A 21,218-nucleotide genomic window follows, 5' to 3' on the forward strand; every position below is an offset into this window, starting at 1 on the left:
ACAAGGGTGATGATGTGGAGACAAGGGTGATGCTAGGGACACAAGGGTGATGCTATGGAGACAAGGGTGATTGTGAGGAGAAAATGGTGATGCTAGAGAGACAAGGGTGATGCTGGGGAGACAGTGGTGATGCTAGGGAGACAAGGGTGGTGCTAGGGAGACAAGAGTGATGCTAGGGAGACAAGAGTGATGATAGGGAGACAGGGGTGGTGCTAGGGAGACAAGGGTGATGATAGGGAGACAGTGGTGATGCTAGGGAGACAAGGGTGATGCTAGGGATACAAGGATGATGATAGGGAGACAGGGGTGGTGCTAGGGAGACAAGGGTGATGCTAGGGATACAAGAGTGATGATGTGGAGACAAGGGTTGTGCTAGGGAGACAAGAGTGATGCTAGGGAGACAAGGGTGATACTAGGGAGACAAGAGTGATGATGTGGAGACAATGGTGATGCTAGAGAGACAAGGGTGATACTAGGGAGACAAGAGTGATGATGTGGAGACAATGGTGATGCTAGAGAGACAAGGGTTGTGCTAGGGATACAAGGATGATGATAGGGAGACAGGGGTGGTGCTAGGGAGACAAGGGTGATGCTAGGGATACAAGGGTGATGATAGGGAGACAGTGGTGATGCTAGGGAGACAAGGGTGATGCTAGGGATACAAGGATGATGATAGGGAGACGGGGTGGTGCTAGGGAGACAAGGGTGGTGCTAGGGAGACAAGGGTGATACTAGGGAGACAGTGGTGATGCTAGGGATACAAGGATGATGATAGGGAGACGGGGTGGTGCTAGGGAGACAAGGGTGATGCTAGGGATACAAGGGTGATGATAGGGAGACAGGGGTGGTGCTAGGGAGACAAGGGTGATGATAGGGAGACAGGGGTGATGCTAGGGAGACAAGGGTGATGCTAGGGATACAAGGGTGATGCTAGGGAGACAAGGGTGATGCTAGGGATACAAGGGTGATGCTAGGGAGACAAGGGTGATGCTAGGGATACAAGGGTGATGCTAGGGAGACAAGGGTGATGCTAGGGAGACAAGGGTGGTGCTAGGGAGACAAGGGTGATGCTAGGGAGACAAGGGTGGTGCTAGAGAGACAAGGGTGGTGCTAGGGAGACAAGGGTGATGATAGGGAGACAGGGGTGATTCCAGGGAGACAAGGGTGATACTAGTGATACAAGGGTGATGCTAGGGAGACAAGGGTGATGCTAGTGATACAAGGGCGATGATAGGGAGACAGGGGTGGTGCTAGGGATACAAGGGTGATGCTAGGGATACAAGGGTGATGCTAGGGATACAAGGGCGATGATAGGGAGACGGGGTGGTGCTAGGGAGACAAGGGTGATGCTAGGGATACAAGGGTGATGCTATGGAGACAAGAGTGATGCTAGGGAGACAAGGGTGTTGATAGGGAGACAGGGGTGGTGCTAGGGATACAAGGGTGATGATAGGGAGACAGGGGTGGTGCTAGGGATACAAGGGTGATGATAGGGAGACAGGGGTGGTGCTAGGGATACAAGGGTGATGCTAGGGATACAAGGGTGATGCTATGGAGACAAGAGTGATGCTGGGGATACAAGGGTGGTGCTAGGGAGACAAGGGTGATGCTAGGGATACAAGGGTGATGCTAGGGAGACAAGGGTTGTGCTAGGGAGACAAGGGTGATGCTAGGGAGACAAGGGTGGTGCTAGGGAGACAAGGGTGGTGCTAAGGAGACAAGGGTTGTGCTAGGGAAACAAGAGTGATGCTAGGGAGACAAGGGTGATGCTGGGGAGGCAAGGGTGATGCTGGGGAGGCAAGGGTTGTGCTAGGGAGACAAGAGTGATGCTAGGGAGACAAGGGTTGTGCTAGAGAGACAAGAGTGATGATAGGGAGACAGGGGTGGTGCTAGGGAGACAAGGGTGATACTAGGGAGATAAAGGGTGATGCTGAAGAGACAAGGGTGATGGTGAACAGACCAGGGTTGTGCTAGGGAGACAAGGGTGATGTTTGGGAGACATGGGTTGTGCTAGGGAGATAAGAGTGATGATGTGGAGACAAGGGTGATGCTAGGGAGACAAGGGTGATGATGTGGGGACAAGGGTGATGCTAGGGAGACAAGGGTTGTGCTAGGGAGACAGGGGTGATGCTAGGGAAACAAGGGTGATGATTTGGAGACAAGGGTGATGCTAGGGAGACAAGGGTGATGATGTGGAGACAGGGGTGATGCTAGGGAGACAAAGGTTGTGCTAGGGAGACAAGGGTGATTGTGAGGAGACAATGGTGATGCTAGAGAGACGAGACAAGGGTGATGCTGGGGAGACAAGGGTGATGATAGGGAGATAAGAGTGATGCTAGGGAAACAAGGGTTGTGCTAGAGAGACAGAGTTGATGATGCGGAGATAAGGGAGATGCTGAGGAGATATTGGTGATGCTAGGGAAACAAGGGTGGTGCTGGGGAGTCAAGGGTGATGCTGGGGAGTCAAGGGTGATGTTAGGGAGACAATGGTTGTGCTAGGGAGACAAGGGTGATGCTAGGGAAACATGGGTGATACTAGGGAGACAAGGGTGATGCTGGAGAGACAAGGGTGATGATGAGGAGACAAGGGTGATACTAGGGAGACAAGGGTTGTGCTAGGGAGACAAGGGTGATGCTGGGGAGTCAAGGGTGATGTTAGGGAGACAATGGTTGTGCTAGGGAGACAAGGGTGATGCTAGGGAAACATGGGTGATACTAGGGAGACAAGGGTGATGCTGGAGAGACAAGGGTGATGATGAGGAGACAAGGGTGATACTAGGGAGACAAGGGTGATGCTGGGGAGTCAAGGGTGATGTTAGGGAGACAATGGTTGTGCTAGGGAGACAAGGGTGATACTAGGGAGACAAGGGTGATGCTAGGGAGACAAGGGTGATACTAGGGAGACAAGAGTGGTGCTAGGGAGACAAGGATGAAGCTAGGGGGACAAGGGTGATGCTGGGGAGACAAGAGTGATGATGAGGAGACAAGGGTGGTGCTAGGGAGACAAGGGTGATGCTGGGGAGACAAGGGTGATACTAGGGAGACAGGGGTGGTGCTAGGGAGACAAGGGTGATGCTGGGGAGACAAGGGTGATACTAGGGAGACAAGAGTGATGCTAGGGAGACAAGGGTGGTGCTAGGGAGACAAGGGTGATGCTGGGGAGACAGTGGTGATACTAGGGAGACAAGGGTGATGGTGATAAGACAAGTATGATGATGAGGAGACAAGGTTGGTGCTAGGGAGACAAGGGTGATGCTGGGGAGACAAGGGTGATACTAGGGAGACAGGGGTGGTGCTAGGGAGACAAGAGTGATGCTGGGGAGACAAGGGTGATGCTGGGGAGACAAGGGTGGTGCTAGGAAGACAAGGGTGAGGCTAGGGAGACAAGGGCGATGCAGGGGAGACAAGGGTAATGCTAGGGAGACAAGGGTGTTGCTGGGGAGACAAGGGTGGTGCTGAGGAGACAAGGGTGTTGCTGGGGAGACAAGGGTGTTGCTGAGGAGACAAGGGTAAAGCTTGGGAGACAAGGGTAATGCTAAGGAGACAAGGGTAATGCTAGGGAGACAAGGGTAATAACAAGGAGACAAGGGTAATGCTAGGGAGACAAGGCTAATGCTAGGGAGACAAGGGTGATACTAGGGAGACAAGAGTGATGCTGGGGATACAAGGGTGGTGCTAGGGAGATAAGGGTGATGCTAGGGAGACAAGGGTAATACTAAGAAGATAAGGGTAATGCTAGGGAGACAAGGGTTATGCTGGGGAGACAATTGCAAGGGTGGTGCTAGGGAGACAAGGGTGATACTAGGGAGACAAGAGTGATGTTGAGGATACAAGGGTGGTGCTAGGGAGACAAGGGTGGTGCTAGGGAGACAAGGGTGATACTAGGGAGACAAGGGTGATGCTAGGGAGACAAGGGTGATGCTGGGGAGACAATTGCAAGGGTGGTGCTAGGGAGACAAGGGTGATGCTAGGGAGACAAGGGTGATGCTAGGGAGACAAGGGTGATACTAGGGAGACAAGGGTGATGCTAGGGAGACAAGGGTGATGCTGGGGAGACAATTGCAAGGGTGGTGCTAGGGAGACAAGGGTGGTGCTAGGGAGACAAGGGTGATACTAGGGAGACAAGGGTGATGCTAGGGAGACAAGGGTGATGCTGGGGAGACAATTGCAAGGGTGGTGCTAGGGAGACAAGGGTGATGCTTGGGAGACAAGGGTGATGCTAGGGAGACAAGGGTGATGCAAGGGAGACAAGAGTGATGCCTGGGGATACAAGGGTGGTGCTAGGGAGACAAGGGTGATACTAGGGGGACAAGGGTGATGCTAGGGAGACAAGAGTGATGCTAGGGAGACAAGGGTGATGCTGGGGAGACAAGGGTGATGCTAGGGAGACAAGAGTGATGCTGGGGAGACAATTGCAAGGGTGGTGCTAGGGAGGCAAGGCTGATGCTAGGGAGACAAGAGTGAAGCTAGGGAGAAAAGGGTGAAGCTAGGGAGACAAGGGTGATGATGTGGAGACAATGATGATGCTAGGGTGACAAGGGTGGTGCTAGGGAGATAAGGGTGATGCTAGGGAGACAAGGGTAATACTAAGAAGATAAGGGTAATGCTAGGGAGACAAGGGTTATGCTGGGGAGACAATTGCAAGGGTGGTGCTAGGGAGACAAGGGTGATACTAGGGAGACAAGAGTGATGTTGAGGATACAAGGGTGGTGCTAGGGAGACAAGGGTGGTGCTAGGGAGACAAGGGTGATACTAGGGAGACAAGGGTGATGCTAGGGAGACAAGGGTGATGCTGGGGAGACAATTGCAAGGGTGGTGCTAGGGAGACAAGGGTGATGCTAGGGAGACAAGGGTGATGCTAGGGAGACAAGGGTGATGCTAGGGAGACAAGGGTGATGCTAGGGAGACAAGGGTGATGCTGGGGAGACAATTGCAAGGGTGGTGCTAGGGAGACAAGGGTGGTGCTAGGGAGACAAGGGTGATACTAGGGAGACAAGGGTGATGCTAGGGAGACAAGGGTGATGCTGGGGAGACAATTGCAAGGGTGGTGCTAGGGAGACAAGGGTGATGCTTGAGAGACAAGGGTGATGCTAGGGAGACAAGGGTGATGCAAGGGAGACAAGAGTGATGCCTGGGGATACAAGGGTGGTGCTAGGGAGACAAGGGTGATACTAGGGGGACAAGGGTGATGCTAGGGAGACAAGAGTGATGCTAGGGAGACAAGGGTGATGCTGGGGAGACAAGGGTGATGCTAGGGAGACAAGAGTGATGCTGGGGAGACAATTGCAAGGGTGGTGCTAGGGAGGCAAGGCTGATGCTAGGGAGACAAGAGTGAAGCTAGGGAGAAAAGGGTGAAGCTAGGGAGACAAGGGTGATGATGTGGAGACAATGATGATGCTAGGGTGACAAGGGTGATGCTTGGGAGACAAGGATGATACTAGAGAGACAGGGGTGAAGCTAGGAAGATAAGGGTGATGCTAGGGAGAAAAGGGAGATGCTTGCTGGGGAGACAAGGATGAAAGCTAGTAAAAATACTTGACAAAGAACATAATCAGCACTCAAAAAAAAGACATATTTTACAGAAATACTGAAAAAGAGACCTAATGGGCCTGTATCACATCTGGTATTTACTTCTTTGATGTTTCCTTTCTTTGATATACTTTGACCCTCATGACCTTGAATATTTATCTTTTCAAATTCATTTATTTTTTGCATATGTATATCTTGATTTGAGGCTTTTTTGTTTTTAAGAAGAAGTTGATTTAACTGAAATAGTTAATGCCAGAAGGACAATTTATGGACAGCGAAAGCCACACCATGGTGTGAATTCATTTTGTCCTTTATGCCAGGCGAGTTAAACACTTAACTGGTTGGGTGTTATAGGGACACTATGGTTAGATTACACTTTTTTCCAGGCATTTGCTTTCTGGTAAGGGTTGAGTTATAAGACTTTATGTAAAGAAAAAGATTATAATCTTCAAAATTTGCCAAAGAACTATCACCTTAATTCCTTTAGAATCATGAGATCAATTTCATTCTTTCCTTGCATTCAGTTTTGAAAGACACTGCCTGAGCTGAAAATAAATCTTTGTTTTAATCAAGGCTGCAGAATCACCTATCTGTATTCATCAGTGAAAAATTACAAAATCTCGACCTTCAGACTTAATGACCTTGACATTTAACCTCTGTATTTTTGTAAACTGAACATCTTGACCAAATTTCATGTAAATTAATCAATAAATAAGAAAATTTGTGGACAGACAGAGTGATTACCACATGGCACTAGTATCTCTGATACAGGGCCCGGAAAAAATAATGGCCTCCTGATGAGATTTTCGACAAAACATACCTAGTAACTATAATTTATTCATATCGAAGTTTTCAAAAATGCTTACATTTAAAATTTCAAAAAAGTGCACAACTTTTAACATACTATCAACTGTTAGAACACTTCTCATTGGTTTTTAAATTGAAATCTAACCAATGAGTCTCTTTGAGACAATGATAGATAGCTAGGATCTATTTGACATTGAAATAGGCTATTCAAGTTTCCAGACGATATCATATGATTCCATCTTCAAAGTGTTAAATACTTTTTGTAAGCCAGAAACATCCCTGGACAGGATATATTAAATTGAGAAAGAGATACAAAATTAAACAAAACTTGTTTTTGTTCAAACATTTAATGTCCAATCAAAGCATGTACATTTGTATATAAATTAAGTTCAAAATATTGAGCACAAATTCTACAGTTTTACACTCATCCGTATATATTATGCAGTACATGTTATATAGTGTCAGATCTGTATACATCAGCTTGAGACTTTCTTGTCAAATATAACATTATCACAAAAAATGTTTAATATCACTGGTGAAATGCCCGCATCTTCAGATGCAGAAATGCTCCTTTTGTTCGAAAAAGCTTCTTGTGAATTAAGTTAATTTAATCTTTTTCATTTCAAATTAGGATATTTACTTCATCTAACAATTTCATGCAGTGATATTCACAATCCAGAACTTTCAACATGAAATGGTTATCTTTTGTTTGTTGGGTTTATCGTTCCTTGAAAAAGCTAGTCATTTTGAGGCGGGGTTAATTTGTAGTAGCTGTTGGCTACCTCATTGGTCAACATGCGGGATGCCCATCGTATACCATCCAGAGCAATTAGAGTAAAGTGTCTTGCTTAAGGACACAACCATGACAGAACAGACTAGTCTATTTCTCAGGTTCCCGAGAAACACAAACCTACATCGCAAGGAGCATTTAACTATGCAGCTCCGATCTTCACCTAAGGTTACATACATAGCCTAACACTCTGACTCAGCTATTGTTGTCCCCGACCCCCTATAAAAAAGCTGATCTGTAACTTTTCACTTAAAAGTGTTGGGATTTGCATGATTAACATAACGAAACCAGAGTAAAGGATCCATTAAATCTAACACGTGGTCAACAAATGACATAATTCAGATTTGTAATGATTTAAATGCACGAAGTTATCTGCAAGAACACAACAAACCTTTCTCTCAATCACACTGACGGCGTCCTTTAGGACAGGAAAACGATATGTTTTACATGAACAATACAATCATCCAATCATTATTTTTTTCTCTTACACAGATGTACATACATTTATTTACATTGGATCCATGTTTACGAGTCACTGTTATCAAAATAAAATAACGGAAATTGTCAAATGTTATCATATATTCTTCATCTACACTAGTACTGGTGTCCAGGAGTGGTATGGATTTTTAGGATCCCCTGTATGTTGGATTTGATCATACTTAGCAACCCAGATCTATCTGTCCGTAGAAATATAATAGTTAGCCCTCATCAACAGTTAATAAGTTGCATAAATGCATAGAAAAAATGTATAAAATTAAAAAAATATTTTTTAAACTAACTCTAACAGCAAAGATTTCCATGTAAATTGATTCAAAGAAAATAAAAAGAAAAGAAAAATATGCCTCCATGTGTCAATAACTCCATTCCCTTCACATTGGTCATGATCATGAACCACACTTTAGGTCTTCACATAACCATGAATAGAAAGTTTTGTATTGGTTCATACAACCATGAACAAGATTAAGCTGTTCGTGTGAGCATGACATTGTTGTAGTTGTCGACATGGCTATCAGACAGAAAATCGTTGTACATCTGTTTTTAACATGAACAAGCTTCTGAAGTGGTTGATTACTTGGCAATTAACCAGACCTCGTTGTGTCGGTTGAGAAGTTTGAAGGGACTGTCGTATCCAGCGGTATAGTAGTAGTCAGAGATGTAGAGAGAGGGGTTCCCAATGGCAGCAATGAGTTCAAGTCCCTGTTCTTTGTACTTATCGTAGTCAGCAAATCCCGAGAATGTTCTGAAATACAATCGATACAAAATATACCACAGACCAAGCATTACAACCTGAATCATCAATGTACATTATATCTGACATGAAAATGTATGCTGTAACCCAAATATCTTATATAAAAAAAAATGTATTTATACTGATATACCGGTATACTGCTAGTGCTCTTCGCCTTAATAAACAGTTTTACCTTTCAAGCCCATAAAAAGAGTGCTGACCTCACCGATCTGCCCATATATTTTTTTAAGTCTTTTAACCAAAAACTGTTGTAGAGAAATTAAAAATGTGGACTATTTTTTGTTCAAACCAAATTTTACATGGAAACTTTCCATAGTTAAAGGTTTTATAATAATGGTATACCAAATGTAAAGTGGTGTATTTATTTCATCGAATTAGGTATAAACTGTTAATCATATAGTGGTAGGTTTCACAAATACTTTATTTTGAGAATTTACCTCTTCAAACATACATAATTATATTGAAATTAGAAATGATCTTAATTCTCGAATGATGAGCTTCATACCGTAATGGACTTTATGAGACTCCTATATATTGGTAACCGAAAACTTGACCACCATCCCAAGGTGTTATTTTCGTACAAATAGTTACAATGGATTTTAAATCACTATTTATAACTGATTTTTTTAACACGAAAATAAATCCCATGCGAATTATAAGTGACTTACAGTACATATGAGTACATATTTAACATACCTCACATAGGCCTTTAACGCAGGTATGGTGGTCATGTATATATCTTCTGTACTGGGTTTGGGAGGAGTCTTGGCGGCAGGGTCCACAAAGAAGGACATGGTGAAGTTGGAGGTGCATGCTGGTCCTGGGCCTGGACTAACCCTTACAATGACTGGACATGTCATCGCTACCTTCTCTTCTGCAACAAACAGAGTCAGAGATACAAAGATTTGTTTGGTCACAATACAGGGTTAGAGATATAAAGATTTGTTTGGTCACAATACAGGGTTAGAGATATAGAGATTTGTTTGGATAGGGCCATATATAGATATAGAGATTTATTTGGTCATATGAAATACAGGCCCATAGATAAAGAGATTTGTATGTTCAGAAAACAGGGCCATAGATAAAGAGATTTGTTTAATCACAATACAGGGCCAGAGATTTAGAGATTTGTTGGTCAACAAAATTTGGCATTAGACATATATGTTTGTTTATATATATACAAGTCAATCATTTTTGAAAATCCACTGATGCAACTGAAAAGATCAAAGATGAAAATATATACACCTTGTACATAGTTATATAATAATTACATCAAAACAGTGTGTTGTTATAATTAATGTTTAAGTTTTAATATAAAGTCATCAGTTTCATTTCATTTAAGTAAAAAAGAACAGCTTACTCTTCGCATTTTTGCCATCAATGTAGTTGAAAAGCTTCCTGAAGTTAGTATAGCCCGCTTTATCATAGTCCATTCCTGCACTGTATGTTGTCACCCATTCAGATTCAGCATACTCACGCAATTCAAATTTCTACAAAGACAATTAATACATTCATTTACAACATTTTCATCATCAACATTATCTGTGTTTTTTTTATCAATGTGACATACTGACATCCATATAAATAAGAGGCAGAGAGCTCGAGGGCCTGCATCTCTCACCTGGATATTTTAGTAATCATGGTAAAATATTTGAAGTTACATTACAGTTATGGTTTTTTTTTCTACCCTTTTTGCTGCATCTTCCAACTATGGTTTAAATTTAAAGCGTTTTTTTTTTCTCTCTCTTTGATTTTTGCAACATGTTCCCTATTAGGCCCTCTCTTCAGTCCCAAGGGACCCATATACCCTCCATTTATACAACATCATGATCAAATCTCCTTTACCTAATAATGCTTCAGACTAAATTTCATCAGAATCCATTAAATAATATGATTTAGTCATCAAGGACAGGTAGGGATTTAAAGGATTTACCTCAATTTCCCCTATCAGTACCCGCCCCCTTTGGCCCCTGGGGGGTCAGAGCCACCATATATGCAAAATCTATTCCCCTTCCCCCAAGAATTTTTAATTATCTTTATTATCTTAACACTTCTTACATTTGCTTGTAGTGATTTAATGCACGTGTACATGTTCCAGTCATCTAGATGCGTGAATTTTAGATGATAAAATATAAGCGACAACCACAAATTCAAATCGATCGATTGTGGAAGTTTTTTCTCATACTTTATTTACCAATAAGTAATATTGTTTCGTTTATCGTGATGTTGGGCAGTTCTGACGTAACTCAATTGCAGAAACCCCGACAGAAATCCCACAGAAATTGTAAGTAAACAGCATACAATCTGTCTGTTGTATTTACTTAACACTTTGTATAAAATCTATGATACAGAACATGATCCTTCAGTTCTGGAATCACGGATAAGCTATTATTACTGGTAAACAGTCAAATCTTATACAGGCCAGGGTTATACGATATACCGGTCAGGGTTATACGATATACCGGTCAGGGTAATACGAATACCCACCAATGTTGTTTGTCAAAACTGCAACAGGAAAGCTATTTTGATGCTGTTGAATGTAAAATGTCATTCGAGAGAGTTTGTTAATGTAACAGAACAGCCAGGAATGTTAAAACATTTGCAGAATATCCCTTTAAAATGAAAGAACAGAAAATCAATGCTATATTTTCTCATATCAAATTTTTTTTAACTTCTGTGACAATAAAATGACATCTTATAATTACTTACCCCAGTTTTATTTTCATAAACCACAGAATAATCTGGACAGCCAAGACCATTACAGAAATCTGGATGCTTCTTCAGAGCTTCCTGGTAGCCATGAGGATGGAATATAAGAGGCTGACTGTCGAGGGAGTTCCCATCCAACTGTTTAAAGCTGAAGGCAGTCGCTCCAGTTACCATAACAACAAAAACTGAGAGTAGCATCATCTTCAGGCTGAAAAAAAAGAGACAAATATACATACAAATATGTGTTTAAATAATACAGACAAACAGCTGTAATAGTGAATCAAGGGTGGCAGCTGCTGGTCAATCTCAGAGACATGCCTAGTTTTATATACTAGGCCCAATGGGCCTGTATTGCTCACCTAGCATTTAATCTGAGAAATGGGTTTAAGATGAAACATAGTGTCCTAGAGCTATAGGCTCTGTTATAACCGGAACAAGGACGCTAAGCCCCATCAATCAATCAAGATGAAACATCTATATGTATATATCTAGGTCATTCAATGCCCTAGGTTGGTTGCCATCTATCACAGCATATTCTATAATTACTGGCCAAATATCAGCAATCCAAGCCTTTACCGGCCAAATATCAGCAATCCAAGCCTTAAGAGCTTTTAGAAGAACCGGTTTGTTTTAAACAATTTTGACCCTTGTAACCCTGGATATAAGCCAAGGACATTCATTTACACAAATTACATATATACAGCCCTTCACCCCAGCATATACCATGCCCTACATAAGGCCTCTCCGTCAGCTTGCTAATTGAGAAGAAGTCACTTAATGTAGGTCAAGGTCATTTATTTGAACAAACATAGAAGCTTTTCACCCTAGAATGCCACAGGCCTAATATCAGGTCTCATGTCAGGGCCTCTTGGTTCTTGAGAAGAGTCATTTGAATGAAAAGTTGACGACCAACGGATGTACACCATGCATGCATGGCAATAAGCTTAACCTAGCTACCTTCATAAGTCTAGCTAAGGCACACATGCTCTGATAATCGAGAGTAGCTGTAAATCCCTCTGTGAATTACACATACAACAAAGAACATGACTACCATTAAAATATAAATCAATTACAGTGTATTGAAATATTTTGATGGTAGTCATTTTCTTCACTGTAGATGTGTATTGAATACTATCTGTTTCCCATAATATAGCTATATGACCCATCTGAGAATGGATTATAGCTGGATCACCAGATATATAGCGACTGGTATATCATCAGATTATATCAGCTTTATTATAATGAAAAGGTATGTCATCATATATGACAATCTGATGTTTTAAGTTTTACACTTCTCTTGATAAATGCAATTGGTATGCCCTTTTTTCCCAAACGTAGTAGAAAAAGCAATCATGAAGGGGTAAACCATGAACAAACTAAATAATTAGCTGAAAAATCCTGATCTGTTGTAACAGATATTCTTAATGAGGCATGCACCAAAATACATTTGCATATACTTCAACCTGCATTTAACCCCAAGGGCTAACAACAATACATAAGCAGAGACATATATACAATGTATGTCTCTGACAAAAGGCATTAGCCTGAGTTTCCTGATATACGAATATAAATAACGAGTCTATGAGACTCGTTGTCGATTGACGCTGGAACCAAAAATAGTCAGAGGCCTTGAGCTAGCTGAAATAAAATCAAAGTTGTTCTTTTTATCTGGATTCTTAAAATTATTTAAAGAAAAAAAAATCACAGATTATTTTTACATAAATATAGAATCAACCCTTATAATACCAAGGTAGGGTTCACATGCATGTGCTTTCTTTAGCTTATTTATATAAGACTTTTAGGCCTAACATTTCTGTCATGAAAGTGCTAGTTCTTAACCCTTATGATCACATGACGATCTTAATTGTCATGCATGATCACAATGGCATCATATTCGAGATGACAGAGACCTATATACTAGTATATAGGTCTCTGGAGATGATAAGAAAAGTCATCTTGCAAATTATGCATGCACTCGACGACGAAAATCCATAATCATTTGTGCAAGTGTGCTTGGAATATATATATAAAATAAGTAAAAATTAAGCAGAAGTGTGTATACCTGTAGACGTCTTGTGGTCCCGGTAAGCAATGCTCACAGTAACTTGAGTAAGGCCAGGTTTCGTAACATTTATTTTCTGTTTACTTCCGTTTCGACCACGTCATTATCAGGTTAAAAAGGGAAGTCAAGTTGGAATTGATTCCAAAAATGACTACAATAAATGATATGTGGCTGCAGAACAATCCTGACTAAGAATGCAGAAAGGAAAGTAATTTATATTGAACAAACAGTTTATTTCTTGACACAGGAAAGAACATTCGTACAGAACAGATAGTTATATAACACAACAAATATTCCATGTTTATAAATGGACTCGTCTACCGGAAGCTATCTTTATAAAATGGCATGTGACCCGCACGTTTCTTACCACGTGTAAGAATGTTGGTTGTATAACAAAATTATTTGCGGATGTATAAATTGAGCTTTCGTTTGGGATGCGAAATATTTCATAAGAATTGCTTGGCGGAGTTTAGTAAGTACATTCAAAGTAGTCTGCATTACAACTGGTTTTGTGTTTATTGAAAGTGAAACTAATATAGATCTATTAATAGAACAGTAATTCCTATTGGTCAAATATTATTCTATGTATTACTAAATTTAGGATACTTGAGCTGTAAATCTTTGTTAATATTAAATGACGTTTTTTAACGTTGCATGGAGATATATTTAAGCTAGGCCTAATTCCCTTCCACTTCACAATGTGAGAGCTCGAGGGTTATATAGCTTTTAAACGTTATAAGCTTGTGTGCGTAAAGGGGAATAACTCGTATATTTTATTTGGAGATAGTATGCATTGAAGTAAATGTTTAATTTGCTTGCATTGTAGATTCATCTTTACTTACGCGGCGCGTGTACATACAGAAACCGGAAATGAGTATCTTCAGTACAATCAAGAGTGCAGTTATTACATCTAGTGGACTAGATAGTCCAGCTTACACAGATGTAAAGAAACAGGTCAGTAAATATACATCTACATATATATATATGTATAGCATGTTTGTCTCTCTATCAAAAATAACAACATGTAATTCTAAAATTCAACAACCCACAAGTCAACTTATTGCAAGATAATGAATGGTGCATTTGGATGATGTACGTAAGCGAGGTGAAGCAGATAGAATATCAATATCGCAAAGGCCTGGTTCAAAGATATTAAGAGAATTATATGGTGTGTCGTCTGTCAATGTTAACTTTTTGCTTTCAACTATATTTCTTCTAAAAAAAACAACAAACCCAAAATCCCCATTTTTGGTAGGTCACAATTAGGCCACATGGCTCTAATTTGTTAAAACATGCATGATCAGATTACTTTTTCTGATTAACTCGAAAGGCCTAGAAGATATTTGGCTTGTAGCATGATATAGATTCTTGGGATGATATATACCCTGCCAATGCTTGCAAAAAGGAAAATACTGATGACACATAAGATATTCAAGGTCACAATCAAGACAATTGTTCTGGTTAACCAAACTGTGTAGAATTAAAATGTACGTTTGACTTGTAAGTCCCTGTGATGATGGCGGCCATGCATGCACAACACAGTTTGTGAAAAGAATTTATTTGGCCCATCCATATGCATATGGTCACTGGCCTATGACAATGCCCAAAACAGTTTGGGAAAAGATTGTCCTGATCATAATCATTAATATAACAGAAAGGCAGAGATAGAATTATCTAAGAAGTGAATATTAGGAGAGCGATGCAGGTCAATTGGACCTCTTGTCTTTGTCTGGCATATAAATATGTATCATTCATGATCATGACTGGACGAAACCATTAGGTCTATTGTAACCATGTTGATGCATTTTATCTGACTGGGAGGAAGCTTATGACCTGGGGAGCTTTTGCTATACCCCAGCATCAGCATCATTTGTAGATAGCTATAGGTAAAAGGCTTTTTAGTTCATCTGACCCGAAGGGTCAGGATGACCTATAGCCATCGTGCTTCGTCCGTCGGCGTCCGCCGTCCACCGTCCGCCGTCCGTAAACTTTTCACATTTCAATCTTCTTCTCAAGTTCCACCAGTGGGATTAAGCTGAAACTTGCCAGAAATGATCCTGAGATTGTCCTGACCAAGTGTTGTTATTTTTCGGGTCGGTCCGAAATCCAAGATGGCCACCATAGCCGCCATTTTGAAAACACATTTTAAACTTCTTCTCAAGTTCCACCACTGCTGTTGGGCTGAAACTTGCCAGAAATGATCCTGAGATGATCCCCACCAAGTGTTGTTATTTTTCGTGTTGGTCCGAAATCCAAGATGGCCGCCATAGCCGCCATCTTGAAAAAACACATTTTAAACTTCTTCTCAAGTTCCACCAGTGCTATTGAGCTGAAACTTGCCTGAAATGATCCTGATATGATCCCGACCAAGTGTTGTTATTTTTCGGGTCGGTCCGAAATCCAAGATGGCCGCCATAGCCGCCATCTTGAAAAACACATTTTAAACTTCTTCTCAAGTTCCACCAGTGCTATTGAGCTGAAACTTGCCTGAAATGATCCTGATATGATCCCGACCAAGTGTTGTTACTTTTCGGGTCGGTCCGAAATCCAAGATGGCCGCCATAGTCGCCATCTTGAAAAACACATTTTAAACTTCTTCTCAAGTTCCACCAGTGCTGTTGGGCTGAAACTTGCCAGAAATGATCCTGAGATGATCCCCACCTAGTATTGTTATTTTTCGGGTCGGTCCGAAATCCAAGATGGCCGCCATAACCGCCATCTTGAAAAACACATTTTAAACTTCTTCTCAAGTTCCACCAGTGCTATTGAGCTGAAACTTGCCTGAAATGATCCTGAGATGATCCCCACCTAGTGTTGTTATTTTTCAGGTCGATCCGAAATCCAAGATGGCCGCCATAGCCGCCATCTTGAAAAACACATTTTAAACTTCTTCTCAAGTTCCATCAGTGCTGTTGGGCTGAAACTGGCCTGAAATGATCCTGATATGATCCCAACCAAGTGTTGTTATTTTTTGGATTGGTCTGAAATCCAAGATGGCCGCCATGTCCGCCATCTTGAAAAACACATTTTAAACTTCTTCTCCAGTTCCATTGGTGCCATTGAGCTGGAAATGGGTGAGGATGTCGAGGAAGGCGAGCCAACATAGTGTTGTTATTTTTTTGGCCTCGTGAAAACTTTGACATGGCAGCAATGGCGGCCATTTTGTAACATGATTGCGCAATCATGGTTTTCCTGAACAACATCTATTTTAAACTTCTTCTCAAATTCCATCTATGGGATTCAGCTTTAACTTACCAGAAATGATCCTGAGATGGTCCTTACCAAGTGTTGTTATTTATCGGGTCGGTAAGAAATCCAAGATGGCCACCATGGCAGCCATCTTGAAAAACACATTTTAAACTTCTTCTCCAGTTCCACTGGTGCCATTGAGCTGGAAATTGGTGAGGGTGTTAAGGAAGGAGGGCCAACAAAGTGTTGTTATTTTTTCGGCCTCGTAAAAACTTTGACATGGCAGCAATGGCGGCCATTTTGTAACATGATTGCGCAATCATGGTTTTCCTGAACAACACCTATTTCAACCTTCTTCTCAAATTCTACCGGTGGGATTCAGCTCTAACTTACTAGATATTATCCTTAGATGGTCCAGACCAAGTGTTGTTATTTATTGGGTCGGTCAGAAATCCAAGATGGCCACCATGGCCAACAGTGCCACTATATACTTGCTAGAGAGAATACATACTACAATAGTATAAGGGTTTTAATTTAGAGTCAGATGACCGTTAAGGCCCCTGGGCCTCTTGTTTAAAAATTAAAATAGTGTTGTGTCAATACTAATGAGGAAACAGATTAGATATTTCACGTATATATTTTTAGCCCACCATCATCAGATGGTGGGCTATTCAAATCGCCCTGCGTCCGTGGTCCGTCGTCCGTCCGTCCGTCCCTCCGTCCGTCCGTCCGTCCCTCCGTCCGTCCGTCCGTCCCTCCGTCCGTAAACAATTCTTGTTATCGCTATTTCTGAGAAAGTACTGAAGGGATCTTTCTCAAATTTCATATGTAGGTTCCCCTTGGTGCCTAGTTATGCATATTGCGTTTTGAGACCAATCGGAAAACAACATGGCCGACAGGCAGCCATCTTGGATTTTGACAATTGAAGTTTGTTATCGCTATTTCTGAGAAAGTGCTGAAGGGATCTTTATGAAATTTCATATGAAGGTTCCTCTTGGTGCCTAGTTATGCATATTGCATTTTGAGACCAATCGGATAACAACATGGCCGACAGGCAGCCATCTTGGATTTTGACAATTGAAGTTTGTTATCGCTATTTCTGAGAAAGTACTGAAGGGATCTTTCTCAAATTTCACATGCAGGTTCCCCTTGGTGCCTTGTTATGCATATTGCGATTTGAGACCAATCGGAAAACAACATGGCCGACAGGCAGCCATCTTGGATTTTGACAATTGAAGTTTGTTATCGCTATTTCTGAGAAAGTACTGAAGAGATCTTTCTCAAATTTCATATGTAGGTTCCCCTTGGTGCCTAGTTATGCATATTGCGATTTGAGACCAATCGGAAAACAACATGGCCGACAGGCAGCCATCTTGGATTTTGACAATTGAAGTTTGTTATCGCTATTTCTGAGAAAGTACTGAAGGGATCTTTCTCAAATTTCACATGCAGGTTCCCTTTGGTGCCTAGTTATGCATATTGCGATTTGAGACCAATCGGAAAACAACATGGCCGACAGGCAGCCATCTTGGATTTTGACAATTGAAGTTTGTTATCGCTATTTCTGAGAAAGTACTGAAGGGATCTTTCTCAAATTTCACATGCAGGTTCCCTTTGGTGCCTAGTTATGCATATTGCGATTTAGACCAATCGTAAAACAACATGGTCGACAGGCAGCCATCTTGGATTTTTGACAATTGAAGTTTGTTATCACTATTTCTGAGAAAGTACTGAAGAGATCTTTCTCAAATTTCATATGTAAGGTTCCCTTGGTGCCTAGTTATGCATATTGCGATTTAAGACCAATCGTAAAACAACATGGTCCGACAGGCAGCCAGTCTTGGATTTTTGACAATTGAAGTTTGTTATCACTATTTCTGAGAAAGTAGTTTAAGGGATCTTTCTCAAATTTCATATGGAGGTTCCCCTTGGTGCCTCTTTATGCTTATTGCATTTTGAGACCAATCTGAAAATAACATGGCCGACAGGCAGCCATCTTGGATTTTGACAATTTAAGTTTGTTATCGCTATTTCTGAGAAAGTACTGAAGGGATCTTTCTCAAATTTCATATGGAGGTTCCCCTTGGTGCCTCTTTATGCTTATTGCATTTTGAGATCAATTGGAAAACAATATGGCCGACAGGCAGCCATCTTGGATTTTGACAATTGAAGTTTGTTATCGCTATTTCTGAGAAAGTACTGAATGGATCTTTCTCAAATTTCATATGGAGGTTCCCCTTGGTGCCTCTTTATGCTTATTGCATTTTGAGATCAATTGGAAAACAATATGGCCGACAGACCGCCATCTTGGATTTTGACAATTGAAGTTTGTTATCTCTATTTCTCAAAGTACTGAATGGATCTTGCTCAAATTTCATAAGTAGGTTCCCCCTGGTCCCTTGTATTGCATTTTTGGACCAGTCTGTCCTGAAAACAACCTGGCAAACAAACAGCCATTATCGTTAAATCTCAAATTTCTTATATAGCTAGGATTCCCTTGTTTGAAAAGTACTGGAGGGATGTCTCAATTTGCACAGATTAGTAAAATGAAGGGAAAAGTAGAGAAAAGATCAATCTGACATGGAACTTATGAAGATCATTCAATGGTGGGCGCCAAGATCCCTCTGGGATCTCTTGTTTGTGACAAGACCTTTCTTCATTTGTAGACCTGCTGTCCTTGATTTTGACCTTTGACCTACATTTAAAAAACTTTGATCTAGGCCACAGTATGTTAATCATATGAGGTTATATAGCTGCCTTTCTTATTTGATATGTGTTCCTTAATTGTCACAAGACCTTTATATTTTTAACTATATAGTATTACATTTGTAGAGACCTGCGCATGCTGACCTTGACTGTGACCTTTGACCTACTTGCTAATTTCAACCCACTCATTGAGTTGTGTTAACTTCGATTTCTAACTCTGTTTTTAGGATGATGTCGAGGAGCGTAAATATGTCGCTGCCAAATGGGTGAGCACCAGTGTCCAAGGTATGGAGCACGAGAAAGCACGAAGCGAGGGATTCCAAAGGCTCTTCAAATATATCACGGGTAACAATAAACCAGGTGAGGTTCTGAAGATCATATTCATGTGTTCATGTTCTGTCAGCTATAATTAGTTAATTACTTGTTTACCACCTACATGACTCCACTTACTGCTAGGTTTCGTTTCACCTACTATACTTATAGTGTCCTACAGCTTTAATCAACTACTGGTTTACTGCCTACATGACTCCGCCTATACTGCTAGCTAGGTTTCGTCTTACCTAGTCAGTATGTGTTCTGTCAGCTTTAGTCAGTGACTGGTTTGGGCGAAAGAAAGCATGTTATGATTTGTCTGTAAAACATCAAGTTCTGTTACTGAGTTTGTGAAAGTTTCCTTTGATTTAAACAAAGCTGAATCACAATGTTACAGAGCTAAGTTATGACAGAGAAATCTTAAATATGGTATGTTTATATTACAGGAACCAAAGTCGACATGACAGCCCCTGTTGCTACACGTATAAATCCCGGAGCTGGGCCCCAACTGTGAAAACACCTTTACTGTCTCATTCTACATCCCTACCCAACACCAGGAGAATCCTCCCGAACCAAGCGACCCTAACGTGTTCATCGAGGACTGGCCTGAACGGACTGTACTTACTCGGGGATTCGGAGGCTTTGCCAAGGAGGAGTCGTGGCTTGACAACGCCAAAAAACTGACAGAGTGTGTGGAGGCCAGAGGAGATAAAGTTAAACAGGACGTCTGGTTCACAGCAGGATACAACAGTCCCTTCCAGCTCTTCGGAAGGACGAATGAGGTCTGGTTTGTCAAGGAATGATTGGTACAAGCTATGAAAATGGAAGTCATCAACAAATTATGACTGGATAGCCGGATCCCCCATATATAGATTCCGATGGTAGAAGTAGTGGAAAACAGCCGGATCCATAGGTTGCGGAATCAACGACTAACTGGCATGGCGCCGACGGTTAAACTGTTGATATATTACTGGCTATTCTGGTTATAGAGGTCAATGGTTCTAAATGTAGAACAGGACGAGAAAAACCCAAGGCCAGTAAATACTGGCAATATTTCTTGTAATGATCGAAGATGTTACCAATTCAGTTAGATTGGACTACCACGTTTCAATTTCATGGTAACAGTTTGAAACAAACTTGATCACTGGACCCATGATTCTGACATTTGATTTCTTGCCCTGTAGAGTTTAGATACTACAGCACCAACAAAGAGTGATTATGAATTATTCAAAACAATAAAATAAGAAATTACAGCCTTTAAAGTGCATTCATCTTCTTCAATCTCCAGTTTCAAGCAATCTCTTTCACCTATATCCCTGCTATTTTCACACAGATTCACCTTTGCAATCACAATGGTGCACTTAGATTAGCATAAATTTACAATTACAATTCAAAGTACTCAATCATTATTACTCACAAACCTCCTAAACTAGGTAAAGACTCTAATACTACATATTTCCTACATTCTGGCTACAAAAGCATGCAATGAACATCAACAATTTCTTTATTATTTGATATCTGACATTTCCATAGATAGAAAATTTCAAACAAAGGGACACAACTCACAAAATCAACTCCCGTTACATTTCTCCTTCTTCTGAAAAGTAGACAATTGCTCTTCTGCCGATAATGACATTTGTCTCAAAACAAATCATATTAAGCAACAGAGAGATAAAGATGTTAAGTATAATGAAAATACAGTTATCACATAACATGTACAAATCGTATATAAATGTCAAAATATTCACAGAACAGTTCACAGAGCTCCATGTGAGGTCCCACGACAAATCTGGGGCGAATGCGATTCTCCTATAGAGCACAAATTAATAGAATCTACCTCTACATTTAGGGTATGATAGAGAAAT

General features: G+C 41.2%; 2 protein-coding genes across 2 annotated transcripts; one reads left to right on the forward strand and one right to left on the reverse strand.

The window, feature by feature from the left end:
- Positions 1–6,664: 6,664 nt before the first annotated feature.
- On the reverse strand, positions 6,665–13,249 carry LOC117330836 (heme-binding protein 2-like). The gene is made up of 5 exons (XM_033889360.1): positions 13,147–13,249; positions 11,085–11,292; positions 9,736–9,865; positions 9,072–9,249; positions 6,665–8,366 (listed from the first exon to the last, which is right to left on the reverse strand). The coding sequence occupies exons 2-5, from the start codon at positions 11,283–11,285 to the stop codon at positions 8,195–8,197; spliced, it is 681 nt and encodes a 226-aa protein (XP_033745251.1). The 5' UTR covers positions 11,286–11,292; positions 13,147–13,249; the 3' UTR covers positions 6,665–8,194.
- A 219-nt stretch (positions 13,250–13,468) lies between these two features.
- On the forward strand, positions 13,469–20,615 carry LOC117330837 (heme-binding protein 2-like). The gene is given in 5 exon segments (XM_033889361.1): positions 13,469–13,618; positions 13,973–14,100; positions 19,269–19,401; positions 19,800–19,852; positions 19,854–20,615. Coding segments are annotated over 5 exon segments (681 nt in total). The 5' UTR covers positions 13,469–13,554; the 3' UTR covers positions 20,157–20,615.
- The last annotated feature ends 603 nt before the right edge of the window (positions 20,616–21,218 follow it).

The sequence above is a fragment of the Pecten maximus genome, chromosome 7, assembly GCF_902652985.1.
Source record: "Pecten maximus chromosome 7, xPecMax1.1, whole genome shotgun sequence".
In the NCBI taxonomy this organism is placed as follows: domain Eukaryota; kingdom Metazoa; phylum Mollusca; class Bivalvia; order Pectinida; family Pectinidae; genus Pecten; species Pecten maximus.